This window comes from Saccharomyces kudriavzevii, assembly GCF_947243775.1.
Source record: "Saccharomyces kudriavzevii IFO 1802 strain IFO1802 genome assembly, chromosome: 7".
NCBI lineage: Eukaryota > Fungi > Ascomycota > Saccharomycetes > Saccharomycetales > Saccharomycetaceae > Saccharomyces > Saccharomyces kudriavzevii.
Genome location: NC_079278.1, coordinates 157,892 through 173,926, shown reverse-complemented (window position 1 = coordinate 173,926; position 16,035 = coordinate 157,892). Strand labels below are relative to the sequence as shown.

The 16,035-nt window shown below is 38.6% G+C and overlaps 10 protein-coding genes across 10 annotated transcripts; 8 read left to right on the top strand and 2 right to left on the bottom strand.

Moving 5' to 3' along the window:
* Positions 1-154: 154 nt before the first annotated feature.
* Positions 155-1,552, top strand: STR3 (cystathionine beta-lyase STR3; the record flags this gene model as incomplete). Its single annotated transcript, XM_056227830.1, has 1 exon — positions 155-1,552. One exon carries the CDS (start codon positions 155-157, stop codon positions 1,550-1,552), a length of 1,398 nt encoding a protein of 465 aa, XP_056087612.1.
* A 291-nt stretch (positions 1,553-1,843) lies between these two features.
* On the top strand, positions 1,844-2,983 carry SKDI07G0810 (putative hydroxyacid dehydrogenase; the record flags this gene model as incomplete). Its single annotated transcript, XM_056227829.1, has 1 exon — positions 1,844-2,983. One exon carries the CDS (start codon positions 1,844-1,846, stop codon positions 2,981-2,983), a length of 1,140 nt encoding a protein of 379 aa, XP_056087611.1.
* A 385-nt stretch (positions 2,984-3,368) lies between these two features.
* On the top strand, positions 3,369-5,105 carry TPN1 (Tpn1p; the record flags this gene model as incomplete). The annotated part of the gene is made up of 1 exon (XM_056227828.1): positions 3,369-5,105. One exon carries the CDS (start codon positions 3,369-3,371, stop codon positions 5,103-5,105), a length of 1,737 nt encoding a protein of 578 aa, XP_056087610.1.
* Positions 5,106-5,958: 853 nt separating this feature from the next.
* COX4 (cytochrome c oxidase subunit IV) lies at positions 5,959-6,426 on the top strand (the record flags this gene model as incomplete). Its single annotated transcript, XM_056227827.1, has 1 exon — positions 5,959-6,426. One exon carries the CDS (start codon positions 5,959-5,961, stop codon positions 6,424-6,426), a length of 468 nt encoding a protein of 155 aa, XP_056087609.1.
* Positions 6,427-7,167: 741 nt separating this feature from the next.
* SKDI07G0780 (uncharacterized protein) lies at positions 7,168-7,272 on the top strand (the record flags this gene model as incomplete). The annotated part of the gene is made up of 1 exon (XM_056227824.1): positions 7,168-7,272. The coding sequence occupies one exon, from the start codon at positions 7,168-7,170 to the stop codon at positions 7,270-7,272; it is 105 nt and encodes a 34-aa protein (XP_056087608.1).
* Positions 7,273-7,536: 264 nt separating this feature from the next.
* Positions 7,537-7,896, top strand: RPS26A (40S ribosomal protein eS26; the record flags this gene model as incomplete). The annotated part of the gene is made up of 1 exon (XM_056227823.1): positions 7,537-7,896. The coding sequence occupies one exon, from the start codon at positions 7,537-7,539 to the stop codon at positions 7,894-7,896; it is 360 nt and encodes a 119-aa protein (XP_056087607.1).
* An 814-nt stretch (positions 7,897-8,710) lies between these two features.
* CDC55 (protein phosphatase 2A regulatory subunit CDC55) lies at positions 8,711-10,291 on the top strand (the record flags this gene model as incomplete). Its single annotated transcript, XM_056227822.1, has 1 exon — positions 8,711-10,291. The coding sequence occupies one exon, from the start codon at positions 8,711-8,713 to the stop codon at positions 10,289-10,291; it is 1,581 nt and encodes a 526-aa protein (XP_056087606.1).
* Positions 10,292-10,941: 650 nt separating this feature from the next.
* COX13 (cytochrome c oxidase subunit VIa) lies at positions 10,942-11,331 on the bottom strand (the record flags this gene model as incomplete). Its single annotated transcript, XM_056227821.1, has 1 exon — positions 10,942-11,331. The coding sequence occupies one exon, from the start codon at positions 11,329-11,331 to the stop codon at positions 10,942-10,944; it is 390 nt and encodes a 129-aa protein (XP_056087605.1).
* Positions 11,332-12,087: 756 nt separating this feature from the next.
* IME4 (mRNA (N6-adenosine)-methyltransferase) lies at positions 12,088-13,899 on the bottom strand (the record flags this gene model as incomplete). Its single annotated transcript, XM_056227820.1, has 1 exon — positions 12,088-13,899. The coding sequence occupies one exon, from the start codon at positions 13,897-13,899 to the stop codon at positions 12,088-12,090; it is 1,812 nt and encodes a 603-aa protein (XP_056087604.1).
* Positions 13,900-14,412: 513 nt separating this feature from the next.
* On the top strand, positions 14,413-15,771 carry HOS2 (histone deacetylase HOS2; the record flags this gene model as incomplete). The annotated part of the gene is made up of 1 exon (XM_056227819.1): positions 14,413-15,771. One exon carries the CDS (start codon positions 14,413-14,415, stop codon positions 15,769-15,771), a length of 1,359 nt encoding a protein of 452 aa, XP_056087603.1.
* Positions 15,772-16,035: the final 264 nt, after the last annotated feature.

Below are 16,035 nucleotides of genomic sequence, written 5' to 3'. Positions count from 1 at the left end.
ACGAAGGAAGTAGTGGGCAATAAACATAGTTGCAAATGTAGATACAAATATATATAGTGGGACATAGCTATACTTTTAACTTGCACAGCGCCTGAAGTTTATCGAAAATAAAAAAGAATACAACAGACCAACAGACTAACACAACTTGAAAAATATGCCGATCAAAACATTGGATACGGTTGTGGTAAATACAGGTTCTCAGAATGACCAACACTCCGCCTCGGTGCCACCGGTATACCTGTCAACTACCTTCAAAGTAGATCTGAATAACGAAGCAGCACAGAATTTTGATTACTCCAGATCAGGCAACCCTACTAGAAGTGTCCTTCAGAATCAGATAGGTAAGCTTTACCGTGTCCCACAGGAGAACGTTTTGGCTGTAAGTAGCGGTATGACGGCGCTAGATATTATCTTACGTGGACTTGTTTTGCTCAACGGCACTGACAATCATACACCGACAATAATAGCTGGTGATGACCTTTATGGAGGCACCCAGAGACTACTGAACTTTTTCAAGCACCAGACTCATGCTGTTACCGCCCACGTTGACACTTCCGATTTTGAGAAGTTTAAGACGGTTTTTCAATCCGTAGACAAAGTCGACTGTGTTCTTCTTGAATCTCCAACAAATCCACTTTGCAAAGTGGTAGATATCCCTAAAATATTGCGTTTTGTGAAACGCATCTCTCCTGAAACCATAGTCATCGTTGATAACACCATGATGAGCGGCCTCAATTGCAATCCTCTGCAGCTGAATCCAAGCTGCGATGTCGTGTATGAGTCTGCTACCAAGTATCTTAACGGCCACCATGACTTAATGGGGGGTGTTATTATCAGTAAGACACCAGAAATTGCCTCAAAGTTGTATTTTGTTGTCAATTCCACCGGGGCTGGACTATCTCCGATGGATTCCTGGCTGCTTGTGAGAGGTCTGAAGACTTTAGGGGTCAGGCTGCACCAACAACAGAGAAATGCCATGATATTGGCCCATTGGCTAGAAAATTCGTGTGGGTTCAAACCTACAGAGACAAACAAAGCTACGAAAACCAGATTTGTGGGATTACGCTCCAACCCAGATTTCAAGCTACATCAGTCATTCAATAGTGGCCCAGGTGCAGTACTATCCTTCGAAACAGGTTCATCTGAACATTCGAAGAGACTGGTCAGCTCAAAAAAACTGAACATATGGGCCGTGACAGTATCTTTTGGATGTGTAAATTCGCTTTTGTCCATGCCTTGCAAGATGTCACACGCTTCCATTGATCCTGAGTTGAGGAAAGAGAGAGACTTTCCCGAGGATTTGGTTCGTCTTTGTTGTGGTATTGAGAACATAGTTGATTTGAAAAAGGATTTATTGGCAGCGATGGTCGATGCCGACATTATAGAAATAAGAGAGGATGGGAAGTACCTTTTCAACAAGTTGAATAAAAATTTGGCTATAAACACCACCATCGATGATCTGCATAAACCCCTAAGTATTTATGAGGAATTTTATAATGAAGATGTTACTAGAAACGATCCAGAATTGAACATAAAAAATTCCAGGTTATAAGAGAAAGTACGCATCTAGTTTCATTTTTTCCATAAATCTTGGAGCCAAAAAAGAACGATTTCAATACTTGATTATGTACTTATATAAACCCAAATCTCAAGAACAGTATCTTTTTCGCAGCCCGTAGTTCTTCATGTAATCATAGCCTCTTGTTACGTTTCAGAACGCATCCGCATGAAAAAGGAAAGTATTCAATGTGTAGAAAGGGCACATCATGCGGTAATATTTAGATAGTCGCATTTTTAACAACGTTTATCAACAATAGCTTCGAAAAGAATCAAACGAAGAGACATGTTTGACACTTTTGCAGTGGCCGGAAAACCTACTGTTATCTTCGTCGCCGATCCATGCGAAACATCGGTAATACTGAATTCCAACGTGTTCAAAGAGAAGTTCAATATCTTACGGTGTCACTTAGATACAAAAGAAGGTTTTATTAGCTTCTTGGAAGAGCATGAAAACAAAAAAATTAGTGCCATCTACGCTGGCTTTCCTGCATTTGTGAAAATTGGCGGTATGACTCGGGATATCATTGAACATAAATCATTCCCTAAAAAAGACTTAAAATGCATCGTGCTTTGTTCAAGAGGTTACAATGGCTGGGATCTGGATGCGTTACGTGAGCATAACATTCGATTGTATAATTATCAAGACGATCAAAATGAAGAGTTGATTGACGATTTGGAACTCCATCAAGTCGGTAACGATGTAGCAGATTGCGCCTTGTGGCACATCTTGGAGGGCTTCAGGAAGTTCTCATATGGCCAAAAGCTCGCTAGAGAAACTGGGAACACGCTAATTGCGAGAACAAAGGCCGCAGAAAAGAACGGTTTTGCGTTTGGCCATCAAGTAGGCAGCATGTCAATCGAGTCACCGAGAGGTAAAAAATGTTTGATTCTTGGCCTCGGAAGTATTGGCAAGCAATTAGCTTACAAGTTGCAATACGGGCTGGGAATGGAAATACACTATTGCAAAAGAAGTAAGGATGCCACGATATCTCAAAGTGAAAATTGGGAGTTCCATAGCCTAGATAAAACAATATATGCGAAACTACACCAATTTCATGCAATCGTGATTACGTTACCGGGAACTCCTCAAACGAAACATTTGATTAATGAGAAATTTTTGCACTATTGTAAATCTGAGCTGATTTTAATCAATTTGGGGAGAGGCATAATCTTGGACTTAGAAGCTGTGTCCGATGCCTTGACAAAAGGACAAATCAAGCATCTCGGCGTAGATGTCTTTTATAATGAACCTCAAATAGACCAAAACATCCAATATTTCGATAAACTTACCTCGATCACTCCACATTTGGGAAGTGCGACAAAGGATGTATTTGAGCAAAGTTGTGAATTAGCGTTGGCAAGAATTTTACAAGTGATGTCTGGAGAAGCGGCTGCTGAGGATCGTTTCTCCCGTGTTGTTTAATTTAGCAGACGGAAGAACATTAACTATATATATATAAAACAAGTAACAAATAGCCTAATCTTTTTCGTGTATTTGCTCATCTCGAAGAATCTTTCAAGAGAGGTCACTCTTTTAAACTACTTCCCTTTTGAGTAGTCAAGTGCAGTACAGTACCCCGTAGGCGTATGACTCTTACTTGCGTGTAAGTGAATTTCGGATTCGTCCGCCGCATCTTATCTCATCTTGAAATTTTCTACCTCTGACTTATTTAAGTATGCTGCCAAAGAAGAAGACCATTTAAAAAGAAAATGACCTTTGACATTGTTAGTTTAAGATATCTTGCGTTTTCTAGTATTACTATTACGGAATAATTACTCAACTACGACACCCAATTATTTGAAAACCAATGGATGGCATGGATACAGGCCTAAAGCGCAAAGTAGACAACACGAAGCATACTACTGGCATAATAGAATTTTACGAGGAGGGAACTCCGGCTTCTTCTTTGAATTTGCCCACAGCAAATGATGACTCAAATCCATCCATTTTTAAAAGGATTATTAACAAGGCGGCATGGATTTCTAAGAAAGTAGATGCAATGGGTGTGGAGTCGACAGGTATTCAAAGAATATCTCCCTATGAAAGGGGATCATCAAGAAGACAATTCTTACATGTCGCCGGCCTATGGTTGAGTGCCACAGGTGGTCTATCTTCCATGTCGTCTTTTCTATTGGGGCCTTTACTTTTTGGCTTAAGCTTTAGAGAATCGCTGGCGTCAAGTTTGATCTCCGTGGCAATTGGTTGTCTAATTGCTGCCTATTGCTCAATTATGGGGCCACAGTCCGGTTGCAGGCAGATGGTAACGGCTAGATACCTATTCGGATGGTGGTTTGTTAAGTTTGTAGCGTTGGCTTCCATTATCGGTGTTATGGGTTGGTCTGTGGTTAATTCTGTGGTCGGAGGTCAAATGCTTGCTGCCATATCTAACGACAAAGTGCCTCTATGGGTTGGAATTGTTATAGTGACAGTATGTTCCTTCTTGGTTGCCATTTTTGGTATTAAACAAGTCGTTAAAGTGGAAACGTACTTGTCCGTGCCTGTATTGACAGCATTTTTATTACTTTACATTTCATCAAGTGATAAGTACAATTTCGTCAATGCGTACTCTTCAAAGGGAAATTTGGACTCTTCCACCCTAAAGGGTAATTGGATGAATTTTTTCTCATTGTGCTATAGTATTACAGCTACTTGGGGGTCTATTACAGCAGATTATTACATATTATTTCCAGAAGATACACCGTACATTCAAATATTCTGCTTAACATTTTTTGGGACATTTTTACCTACTTGCTTCGTCGGAGTTTTAGGTCTCTTACTGGCTTCTGTTGCTATGTCGTATAAACCTTGGACAGATGAATACGATACTCATGGCATGGGTGGGCTACTTTGGGCGGGGTTTCAGCGTTGGAACGGGTTTGGAAAATTTTGCGTGGTAGTTCTCGTATTCAGTTTGGTATCAAATAATATCATCAATACATACTCGGCAGCTTTTTCCATTCAACTTTCTAGCATTTTCTGCGCAAAAATTCCTCGTTGGTTTTGGTCTATCGTTTGTACTATAATTTGTTTGGTATGTGCATTGGTAGGCCGTAACCATTTTAGTACCATTTTGGGAAATTTTCTACCAATGATTGGCTACTGGATTAGTATGTACTTCATTTTGTTATTTGAAGAGAATTTGATATTCAGGAAGTTTTTCCTACATTTATACACAAGAGAATTTCCTCCAGATACAGATGAAGTAAACGAAGCGGAACCCATCGAATCCTCCAAAGACTTTGAAAAGAGTACAGTGACGAATATTCATTTGTTAAAAAGGAAACATAAGGTGACTATGCATCGTTACAATTGGGATAAATGGGATGATTATGATGTCCTAACACATGGCTACGCTGCAACATTTGCGTTCATTGTCGGAGTTGCTGGTGTGGTAGTTGGTATGGCACAAGCCTACTGGATCGGTCCAATTGCTGCTAAATTCGGTGAGTATGGCGGTGATGTAGCAATGTGGCTAAGCATGGCGTTTTCAGGCATTGTATACCCACCTTGCAGGTATTTAGAATTACGTAAATTTGGGCGATAATCCGCACATAACCCTATATAAATCAACGATGGAATAACGGAAAGTTTTGGTTGGGTAATCTTAACAAGCGCCCACATTGTATCTTGATGAGCTTTTCCTGAAATTTTTCTATCTAAGTGTAATATTTTACTTGAAAGTTTGCTCGAGACTGAAGATAATCTCGTGGAAGAATATGCTGACATTTGGAATAAAAGTTTAAATCCTTCCATTTGCTGTCGCGATCTCACTTTACTATCAGCTGACTCCCCACCAATAAAATCGGCGGGTTCGAAAGGCGTCCTTCGAAAAAGCGATATCTCCCATTTTGAATACTAGCAAATAAAGGGAAGAGAAAGAAAGCCTGGTCAAGGACAGCACACATTACCTTTTGCATATACAAGCACCGAAGGAAGCGATTTATGAATATTTAAAGCTCCTCTATTTCTTTTACAAACAACTGTCGTACTCTAGCACGCTCACTGCGTAATAATCAGCACAGACAAAAGATATTATTATTTTGAAATGTATGTTAAAAATTCATGAGGTGAGGGAAAAAGAAAGCTTATGGGGGAGGAAATGGTCTATTTTTCGAATACTAGACACAGGGTTGAAAGAATATGAGGATCAAGGCCCGGTATGAAGAAAAGGTCATATTCGCAAGTTTCACCACCTGCTCACTCTACAAACGCTTGAAATAGAGAAAGGCGTAGTTGCCCCAGGTATCCATTACATTACGCACATATGAGCACCAGCATCCTCCCAATCATTTTTTTGGAAGCAAGATTTAATCTTCTCGATAAAGTGGCAATATACTAACTTTCATATATCATCTTTCTCCTTTTGGTGTTACAATACAAATAGAAAAACAAGCACAATGCTATCACTTCGTCAATCCATAAGATTGTTCAAGCCAGCTACAAGAACTTTATGTGGCTCTAGGTTTTTGCTTCAAAAAAAGCCAGTAGTGAAAATTGCCCAAAACTTGGCAGAAGTTAACGGCCCTGAAACTCTGATTGGTCCTGGTGCCAAGGAGGGTACGGTTCCAACGGATCTAGACCAAGAAACCGGTTTAGCAAGACTGGAACTGTTAGGTAAATTAGAAGGTATTGACGTTTTCGACACCAAGCCATTGGATTCGTCCAGAAAGGGCACCATGAAAGATCCCATCATCATTGAATCATATGATGATTATCGTTATGTTGGTTGTACGGGGTCTCCCGCTGGTTCACATACTATTATGTGGTTAAAACCTACTGTCAACGAAGTCGCCAGATGCTGGGAATGTGGTTCTGTTTACAAACTAAACCCTGTTGGTGTTCCAAGTGATGACCATCATCATTAATTCTTTCATTAAAGTTGCCTTTCTGTTCTTAGTTCTTCATTCATAACTTTTTTTGGAAACCAAAGGAATCTTTTTATCAGGGTGAACTTTTATACACATAAATGCGAACAAAGTGCCAGAAGAAAGGTCTTCGCCGGAAGGTTAAGGCAAAAGCTTTACTATATTTTGTAACAAAGAACAAAAAAATACATATCCAAAAGGATCGAGAAGGGCAAGATATATTTTTATTTAAAAATTCTTATTAATATTAGTACAATTCATGTCATAATTATTCAATTATTCCCTTCTCAGTCTTCTTCAATGATAGTGTGAGTTAATAACCGTTGAGAGCGAAGCCATGGGGAATGAATGTGTCCTTTTAACATCCACACACCAGAGCCCATACACATGCGTTTCTCACTTTTTTTTGACGTGAGGAAAATATCTTGGAAAGGCAAAGAGGCTGGCCTAGTCGCGCAAAATCGAAGGCCCACCATCCAGGCGGGCAGAGGCTACTGTCGGTAGTGAGTCTTTTCCTTAGGGAGGAACCTCTCCGCTCTGGAAGGAATGAAACATTCCTATTGGGCACAAAGTATCAACCTTCGGCGGGGGGCCTCCCAATGCCAGCGTGCACAGCATCGTTTTCGTTGAATCTTGCGGGATTAGTTGGTATTTGAAATATCAATTAGCTTAAAGCATACTCTGACTAACGTTCCCTTTTCTTTATCATAGAAGATAAAATAACCATAGTCTTTAAGTAGTATGTTAATGACACTAAAAGGTGGAGGTAGTGAAGAAGAGGATAGTGAAAGTATTGATCAGGCAAACAAGCTGGTGAAAAAAAACGTCGAAATATGGAAGACATAGCTATTTCCCAATAGAAAACCGGTTGATCGTTTTATACATGCCTGTAAAAGTTCATGTGTGAATATACATGAGAATTAATCTACGCAGTCAGAATCGAAATGCGCTCACCAGAAAAGCGAAGTCCCAGATTGTATTTTCGGAATAGCCTCTTTCCTCTGAAAGCCGTGACTCTTCGAAGAGAATTAACAAGTTACTAACAATCCTTTTTTAAATTCTTGCGCCATCGTGAGATTTGAGAACTAAAATTCATTCAGATCATTCAAAATGCCAAAGAAGAGAGCTTCCAACGGTAGAAACAAGAAAGGTAGAGGTCACGTCAAACCGGTCAGATGTGTCAACTGTTCCAAGTCTATTCCAAAGGATAAGGCTATCAAGAGAATGGCTATCAGAAACATTGTTGAAGCTGCTGCTGTCAGAGATTTGTCTGAAGCTTCTGTCTACCCTGAATACGCTTTGCCAAAGACTTACAACAAGTTGCACTACTGTGTCTCTTGTGCTATTCATGCCAGAATTGTCAGAGTCAGATCCAGAGAAGACAGAAAGAACAGAGCTCCACCCCAAAGACCAAGATTCAACAGAGAAAACAAGGTTTCCCCTGCTGATGCCGCCAAGAAGGCTTTATAACTTGATTAACATAAGTAGAATATAAGTAAATTTTTACTGCTTCTAATCAATAAAATAACCATTACAGTAATAGTTTTCTTCAACAAGCTTGGGATCATTGAGTATCACCCATAACAATAGTATTATCATCACGTTTCACGAATATATCATTCACTACGACATGTTTTTTTTCTCGTTTGAATTTTTTCGCTCCCTTTCTTTTCCCTTTAATAGGATATTGAGAAAAAAACTGGTCAAGAAGTAATTCTTAACTAAGAACAGATACTGGTTGCATTTATTGCATTGGGTAATAATACTCGTCTTGCTTAGATTCGTACTACATAGGAAAACGACTAGTAACTAATTCTATTCCGGCACGACATAAACGTTTTTTTTTTTTAGGACAATTGGTTTATATTCCCCACACACGTCAATACATCCCAAATTTGGTAGTTTTTTGTTTTTTTTTTCTTCCTTTTTTTCCCTCTTTCCATTCAGTTTTGCCAAAGATTTCCCGTAAAAGATAAAGGGAGTTTGCACAAGACAAGACTTATAACGATAGAGAGTTCAAGACTAGCCTGAAGGAATTGAGCACACACCGCATTCTAGAAGAAGTCGGCCATATCATTTAGGCTTGCTTTTTTATTTTAGTTCACCTTTTTCTCGTCTTCTTCGGTTTATTTCCATCAGAGGGTAAAAAAGATAGTGTAATACAATTACCCCCCCACTCCTTTAAAATATTCAGAAGGTGAAAATAGATTTCATAAGAGCGAACTAGCGTATTAAGATCGGACTAAAGAGGTCTTGCACATAGAGAGATAAAGCATAGCACACAATGGCACAGAATAATTTTGATTTCAAGTTTAGCCAATGTTTTGGTGATAAAGCTGATATCGTGGTGACAGAAGCTGATCTTATCACAGCTGTAGAGTTTGACTATACCGGGAACTATTTGGCTACCGGTGATAAAGGTGGGCGTGTAGTGCTTTTTGAAAGAAGTAATAGTAGACATTGCGAATATAAATTTTTAACGGAGTTTCAAAGTCATGATGCAGAATTTGATTATTTAAAATCCTTGGAGATTGAAGAGAAGATAAATGAAATTAAATGGTTGCGGCCAACCCAGAGATCTCATTTTCTTTTGAGTACAAATGATAAAACTATAAAGCTTTGGAAAGTTTATGAGAAAAATATTAAATTAGTGAGCCAGAACAATTTAACGGAAGGTGTCACATTTGCGAAAAAGAGCAAGTCCGACAATCATAACCGCAGAGGTGGTTCCGTGAAAGCTGTGTTATCTTTGCAGTCACTGAAGCTGCCTCAATTATCCCAACATGACAAAATCATTGCTGCTACTCCAAAGCGTATATATAGTAATGCACATACCTATCACATTAATTCAATATCGTTGAATTCTGATCAGGAAACATTTTTAAGTGCTGATGATTTGCGGATCAATCTATGGAATTTAGACATACCCGATCAAAGCTTCAACATCGTGGATATCAAACCTACTAATATGGAGGAGCTAACAGAGGTGATCACAAGTGCCGAATTTCACCCGCAGGAGTGTAATCTATTCATGTATTCCTCTTCGAAAGGAACAATCAAGTTGTGTGATATGAGACAAAATTCCTTATGTGATAATAAAACTAAAACATTTGAAGAATATTTAGATCCAATCAATCATAATTTTTTCACGGAAATCACATCATCCATTTCTGATATCAAATTCAGTCCAAATGGTAGATATATTGCATCCAGAGATTATTTAACTGTTAAAATTTGGGACGTGAATATGGATAATAAGCCTTTGAAAACCATAAATATTCATGAGCAATTGAAGGAAAGATTGAGCGATACCTATGAAAACGATGCGATTTTCGATAAATTTGAAGTTAATTTCAGTGGCGATAGTACAAGTGTAATGACTGGTTCTTACAATAATAATTTCATGATCTATCCAAACGTTGTAACTTCCGGTGATAATGATAATGGCATAGTGAAAGCGTTTGATCAGAACAATACACCTAATAGCAACAGTAATAAAAATATCCACAACAGCATACAAAATAAAGATTCTAGCGGCAGTAGTAATAGTCACAAGCGTAGAAGTAACGGACGCAACACAAGCATGGTTGGAAGTAGTAATAGCTCTAAGAGTAGTATAGCGGGAGGCGAAGGAGCAAGCTCAGAGGAATCAGGAACCGAAATGAATGAAATAGTGCTACAAGCTGACAAAACAGCATTCAGAAACAAAAGATACGGCTCATTGGCACAGAGGTCAGCAAGAAACAAAGATTGGGGTGACGATATTGATTTCAAGAAGAATATTTTACATTTTTCATGGCATCCAAGTGAAAATAGTATTGCCGTCGCTGCAACCAATAATTTATTCATCTTTTCCGCATTATAATAACAATTGTCCTCCATTTTTTTGAGACTTTTTCTTCTTATTATCACCCTCCCTCTCCCTCATATCCTGACCTACGACCGTTTTAGTTAAAGTTTTAAATTGAACTTGAATTCAAATTTTTTAAATTTAGATTTAACTCACATTGAAATTTTTCTATCTTTATTTTTGTTTTTTATTTTACCTTCTCTACTTATATTTTTATTCTAGTTCAAGCGTGTTATATTATCATTATTCCGACCCTTATCGTTCTCAGCCCTTCTTCCTTTTTTTTTTTTTGGACTAGCTATCTTATAGATGCTGTATCAACTATAAATCGAAATCACTCTACCTTAACTGGCCTCGCCACTTCATGCAAACGCACACGTTTGTGAACTAACATGAAAATGAAATATCTTGAATTTTTTTTTCATAGATGTATTTTTATGTTTTTAAATGCCTATACATTTGCATTATAGTTGTATTTATGTTCCAAGAAGGGGCAATCTCGTCGCTTCCAAAAATACATATTCACTCTAAGCTCCTATCAAAGGACTTTTTGAGCATTTTTTTTCTTTGCAGTTTTTTTAACTTTGAATATAAAAGAAATAACTAAGAATCAGTAAAAATCACCAAAAATGAATAATACGAAAGGTTTTTTCCCACTTAATCAGTCAATCATCATGCTCGATGTGTCTGTTAACAACGGGATTCCAGAATGTAGTCTTGTCACCGTCACCCCAAAAAAATGGTTTGGATCTGATATTCATAAATTCGTAGTCTCTTGGCCATTCGGAATCAGGAACATGTTTTAAATGTTCACGGTGATCGGCGTGTTCCTTTTCAATAAAATAAGTGTTCACGGCAGTTAAAGCGATGGCTGGTAAAGCGACCCACATTGAGATCTTAACCCACATATTAGACGTGTCATTAGCATGCTTTTCAGTAGCCATTAATGATTCTTTAAATTTTTGAGCAGCCACTTTATCTGGTGGCCCAAACGCAGGCTTCAAAGCATTTGGGGGTAATGTAGAAGCGTATCTTTTAGCACATTGTCTAAACATTCTTTCTATTGTATGTTGGTTATATAAGGTTATAATTTATACGCTGAAGTTTTGCAACAGAAGATAAGCATGCGATGATTGAAAATGTATTCAAGGCAAGTCAAGATATTTATTATATCAACATACCTCCGTTGTTCATCATGAGCTCCTCCCTCCCAGTCGGGGGGTTTCTTTACGTTTCCTTAGACCGATACTCCCAAAGACGCCTTTCATTGGTGGGAAAAAAAAACACGACTACCCGGAAATCAGCATTGTGTCACCACCTATAACGCAGATTAACCAAGCAAAGAGTGGCTCCGAAGGCTGTTTCTTGTGACATATGTGATGCGTTATCACTTCAGCAATCTAATACACACCTGCTCTGAGCTAGAATGATCGTTTTTTCCTCTCTCCGGCATCTTGCGATGGGAAAACCATAGACGATTGGTGCATCCGCAAAGAATAAATCTCACCTAGGGCTGGGATATATGATCTTCCAGCTTTACTGACGGCTCTTTTTGGCGACAATTGACTATAATTGCAGGTTATCTTATTAAGACGCATTTGACTTCCAGACGCCGGGTTACGATTTCGAACTCTGATGTAAAAAACTACACGGATTTGAGTAATAAAATGATAAACTGCACGCAAATTAAAATTTTCTCGCCTTTTCAAATCATCCCATACAAACCGAAAATCCCTTTTCCCTTCATTGAAGAGTATTAGTAATATCTCTTCTAGGCAATGCTATCAATGTTTAAGAAGGTTATGTAACGCTTACTGAGCAAAATATAGGTTATTTAGTGTTTGAAATTGTTGTTGTTGGTGTTGTTGTTGGTGTTTGGAGTCAAAGGCAGTTTGCTTTTTGTTGATAATATTCTGCTTATTGTTCGTATAATACTTACTGTTGCCCATATTATTCCAATACTGATGCTGCTGCTGCTGCTGATGCTGCTGCTGTATTTTTGAGTTGGACTTTTTGTCGCTCTTTCTGCTACTGTTATTGCCGCTGCTGTTATGGTTTTTCATGAAGTCCTGGTACTTCCTTTCAACATCCATTTCATATATGCAATTTCCTGTAAGTTGGTTCCCAATGGTAAACCAGCCTGGTCGAGTATTGTGATCCCTTCCAAATATCTCCAATTTCCTGGCATGTGTCCCCGCCAACCGTTCAGCTATACCGTACAATTCATCAGGCTTCCTGCTGGTCTCTCTGGTCATTGATACAATCAGATCGATGTCGATATGCTTGTTGATCCATTTCGGGGAGCCTTTCAAGCCTACCAATAAATGCTCCTTAGAATGATTCAGCCAATGCCCCGTACGACCTGTAACAATTGTCCTACCCAATTGGTTTGTTTTTATCCACGAGACTTCGTTTATTACGTTGTACCCCCAGTTATTCAAGGACTCCTTTCCCAATTCGATAGCTCTACCTGTCACCCATAGAAAAATAATTCCTTCGTCTTGCAATTCATGTAAGGGCAAGCCTAGGAGCTCAATATCATTGCAGGTGCCGTATGGCAGATTCATGTGGATATTCCATGCAGGGTCTGCAATGACTACGGAGAATTTCCCCAGGATTTTAAAATCGAACTTTCGAACATCGCAACGAATCCACTGTGCAGGTAAAGCCTTCTTGATCGAATGTGCAGAGCAATTTCCTAGAGTATAGAATGGTATAGGGACATTCGACTCTATTTCTTTGTTTTGGGCCGCAATGTCAAGATCAGCACGCTCTTGTAAACATGATGGAATATATTGCAGATAATGAACGTACCGACACGTATTCAATTTGTGGCAGGTGTCCAAATACGAACAGTCTCCTAAAGAGATATCAGTTTGCGGTTTGATATTGGGAATGAAATGAATTTTTGATTGAATACATTCAATAAAACCTGGATGATTCTCTTGGCATGCCGATATTTTCGACCATTGTAACGAAACGATTTTGTTATTGACAATGTAGACTGAAGTGGACAGTAGCGACGCATGTGAGTGTTCGCTACATATGGGAATGTACTCAATGACTTTGGTCGTGTACTTAGCCCTTTCTTTAGCGAGCTGGAAAGAAGATGGTTTATCCCGTAATAAATCCTGTAAGCGATTGCTCAGTTGTTCACGCGGTAATCCCTGGTTAGTAACGTTTTCGTCCCAGTTTAACACATCGAATAGCCTACCTAGCAGCTGATTTTCATTCGAATCTATCTGTGTTGTCCTTGCATTCGACACTTTTTCATCAAATGAAGAACTGGGCAATTTCAATGCATAGTGAAAAGGGTGAAATTTATTATAGAGGATTTTAAGGGAAAAAGTATCCAAGAAAACAATCTTTTCAGGCCCTTCTGCCACCAGTAGATTCTGCTCGAACTGGATGGATTTTGGCGTTGCGAATATAATGTCTTGAAGGTCATTCCAAAACTCTTCAAAATGCAATAATTTCTGACCATTACTTAATTCCTCCACGAAATTATCATAACCGCCACTAGAATATAGTGAATACACGTCTTTGAGTTGTCCAGACAGCGGCGCTCTCAGGATATCATCATAATTCTGGATCAAGAAATATACCAATTTATCGTTAATCATAGCCACCTTAAAAATTTTGCTTCTTCAGATCCGGTTTCTACTATTGAACTTTTCGACGCCCTCTCTCCTAACTTATATGGGCTATCTTCTTTGCTGTTATTCATCTCCCTGTCCTTTAGCTCCAGCGGTTACCGATCTGTCACAGTGCCGGAAAAGCCCTTTCTTTCTTTGTTTATAACGAGTTTCGAAAGCACAAAGGAAAACAATTTTCCACGCCGGAAAGCACGCTGAAAAGAGGCACAACTGTCAATTTCAGTTGCTATTGCCACTAGGTACTCGATGGTGCCTCTCAAGTACTTTCAAATGCCCTGTTTATACTGTATATAGGCGATTCTCGAAGTTCGAACCACATCGTTAAAAGTGATGATTGTATTATGTAATTTTACATAAAATGATAATCTTGAAACAGCTTTTGATCAGTTTTATATGTGTAACCAATGACTACTAACTAGTGAAACACTTGTATCTTTAAATACGTTAGAATTAGGTATCAGGTGGTTAGTAAAACGCAACATGTCTGGAACATTTTGTTATGATGTGAAGACCAAAGAGAACCAATCATCATTTGAGTTTAATTCTGCTTATTCTCCAAGGGTATCATATCACTTCAATCCCAAAGTCTCGCATTATCATTATGGTGTGAAGCATCCAATGAAACCGTTTCGGTTAATGCTGACGGACCACTTAGTTTCCTCTTATGGATTACACAAAATCATGGACCTCTACGAAACAAGAAGCGCTACTAGGGACGAATTACTAGAATTCCATTCGGAAGACTATATCAATTTCCTTTCCAAGGTTTCGCCAGACAATTCAAACAAATTGCCCAGAGGCACGCTGGAGAATTTCAATATCGGAGATGACTGCCCTATTTTCCAAAATTTATACGATTATACAACTTTATACACTGGTGCGAGTCTTGATGCCACTAGGAAATTAATCAATAATCAATCTGACATCGCGATAAACTGGTCTGGCGGTCTTCATCACGCAAAGAAAAATAGTCCCTCCGGATTTTGCTACGTTAACGATATTGTGCTCTCCATCTTAAATCTATTAAGGTATCATCCACGAATCCTTTACATTGATATCGATCTGCATCACGGTGATGGCGTACAGGAAGCATTTTATACCACAGACAGGGTATTCACATTGTCGTTTCATAAATACAACGGTGAATTTTTTCCAGGAACCGGCGACTTGACAGAAATTGGCTGCGATAAAGGAAAACACTTCGCATTAAACGTACCATTGGAAGATGGCATAGACGACGATTCGTACATAAACCTTTTCAAGTCCATTGTAGATCCTCTAATAATGACTTTCAAACCAACACTTATTGTTCAACAATGTGGTGCGGACTCCTTAGGTCATGATCGCTTAGGATGCTTCAATTTGAATATAAAGGCTCACGGGGAATGTGTGAAGTTTGTAAAATCATTTGGTTTACCAATGCTAGTAGTAGGCGGTGGAGGTTATACACCAAGAAATGTTTCACGCCTTTGGACTTACGAGACGGGAATCTTAAATGATGTCTTACTACCCGAGGATATCCCAGAAAATATCCCATTCAGGGACTCATTTGGGCCAGATTATTCGCTATATCCTGTTTTGGATGACTTATACGAAAATAAAAACAGCAAGAAACTTTTGGAAGACATCAGAATACGATGTCTAGAAAATATCAGATATTTACAGGGCGCACCCAGCGTAAGAATGGATGCTGAGTGCATACCAACGCAAGATATAAGCGCCCTGACAGAAGAGGAGGACAAAATCATTCAAGAGATGAACGAAGAAAATGAAATATATAACTCAACTAGACTCGGGCAGATTGAAAAGGAAAATACTGGGCTTGTTGCTTTTTCATAAACTTGGAGTTCTCAGAATTTTTTTCTTTTTTTAGTGTATAAAAATATAAGATACTGAAAGTCACTTGATAAGAGAAAGTTTTTTATATATGAGGGACCATTATTGCGCTTATCAATGTCTTCAATAATTTTTTTTAATAAATGGCGATCTTTGTGATTAAATCACTTCTGAAACGGGTCCAAGACATCAAAATATTCCAGAACAGAAAAAAACTTTCGTTGTCAGTTTTTTTTGTGGCTTCCCTCGCAGATTTACTGATATAAT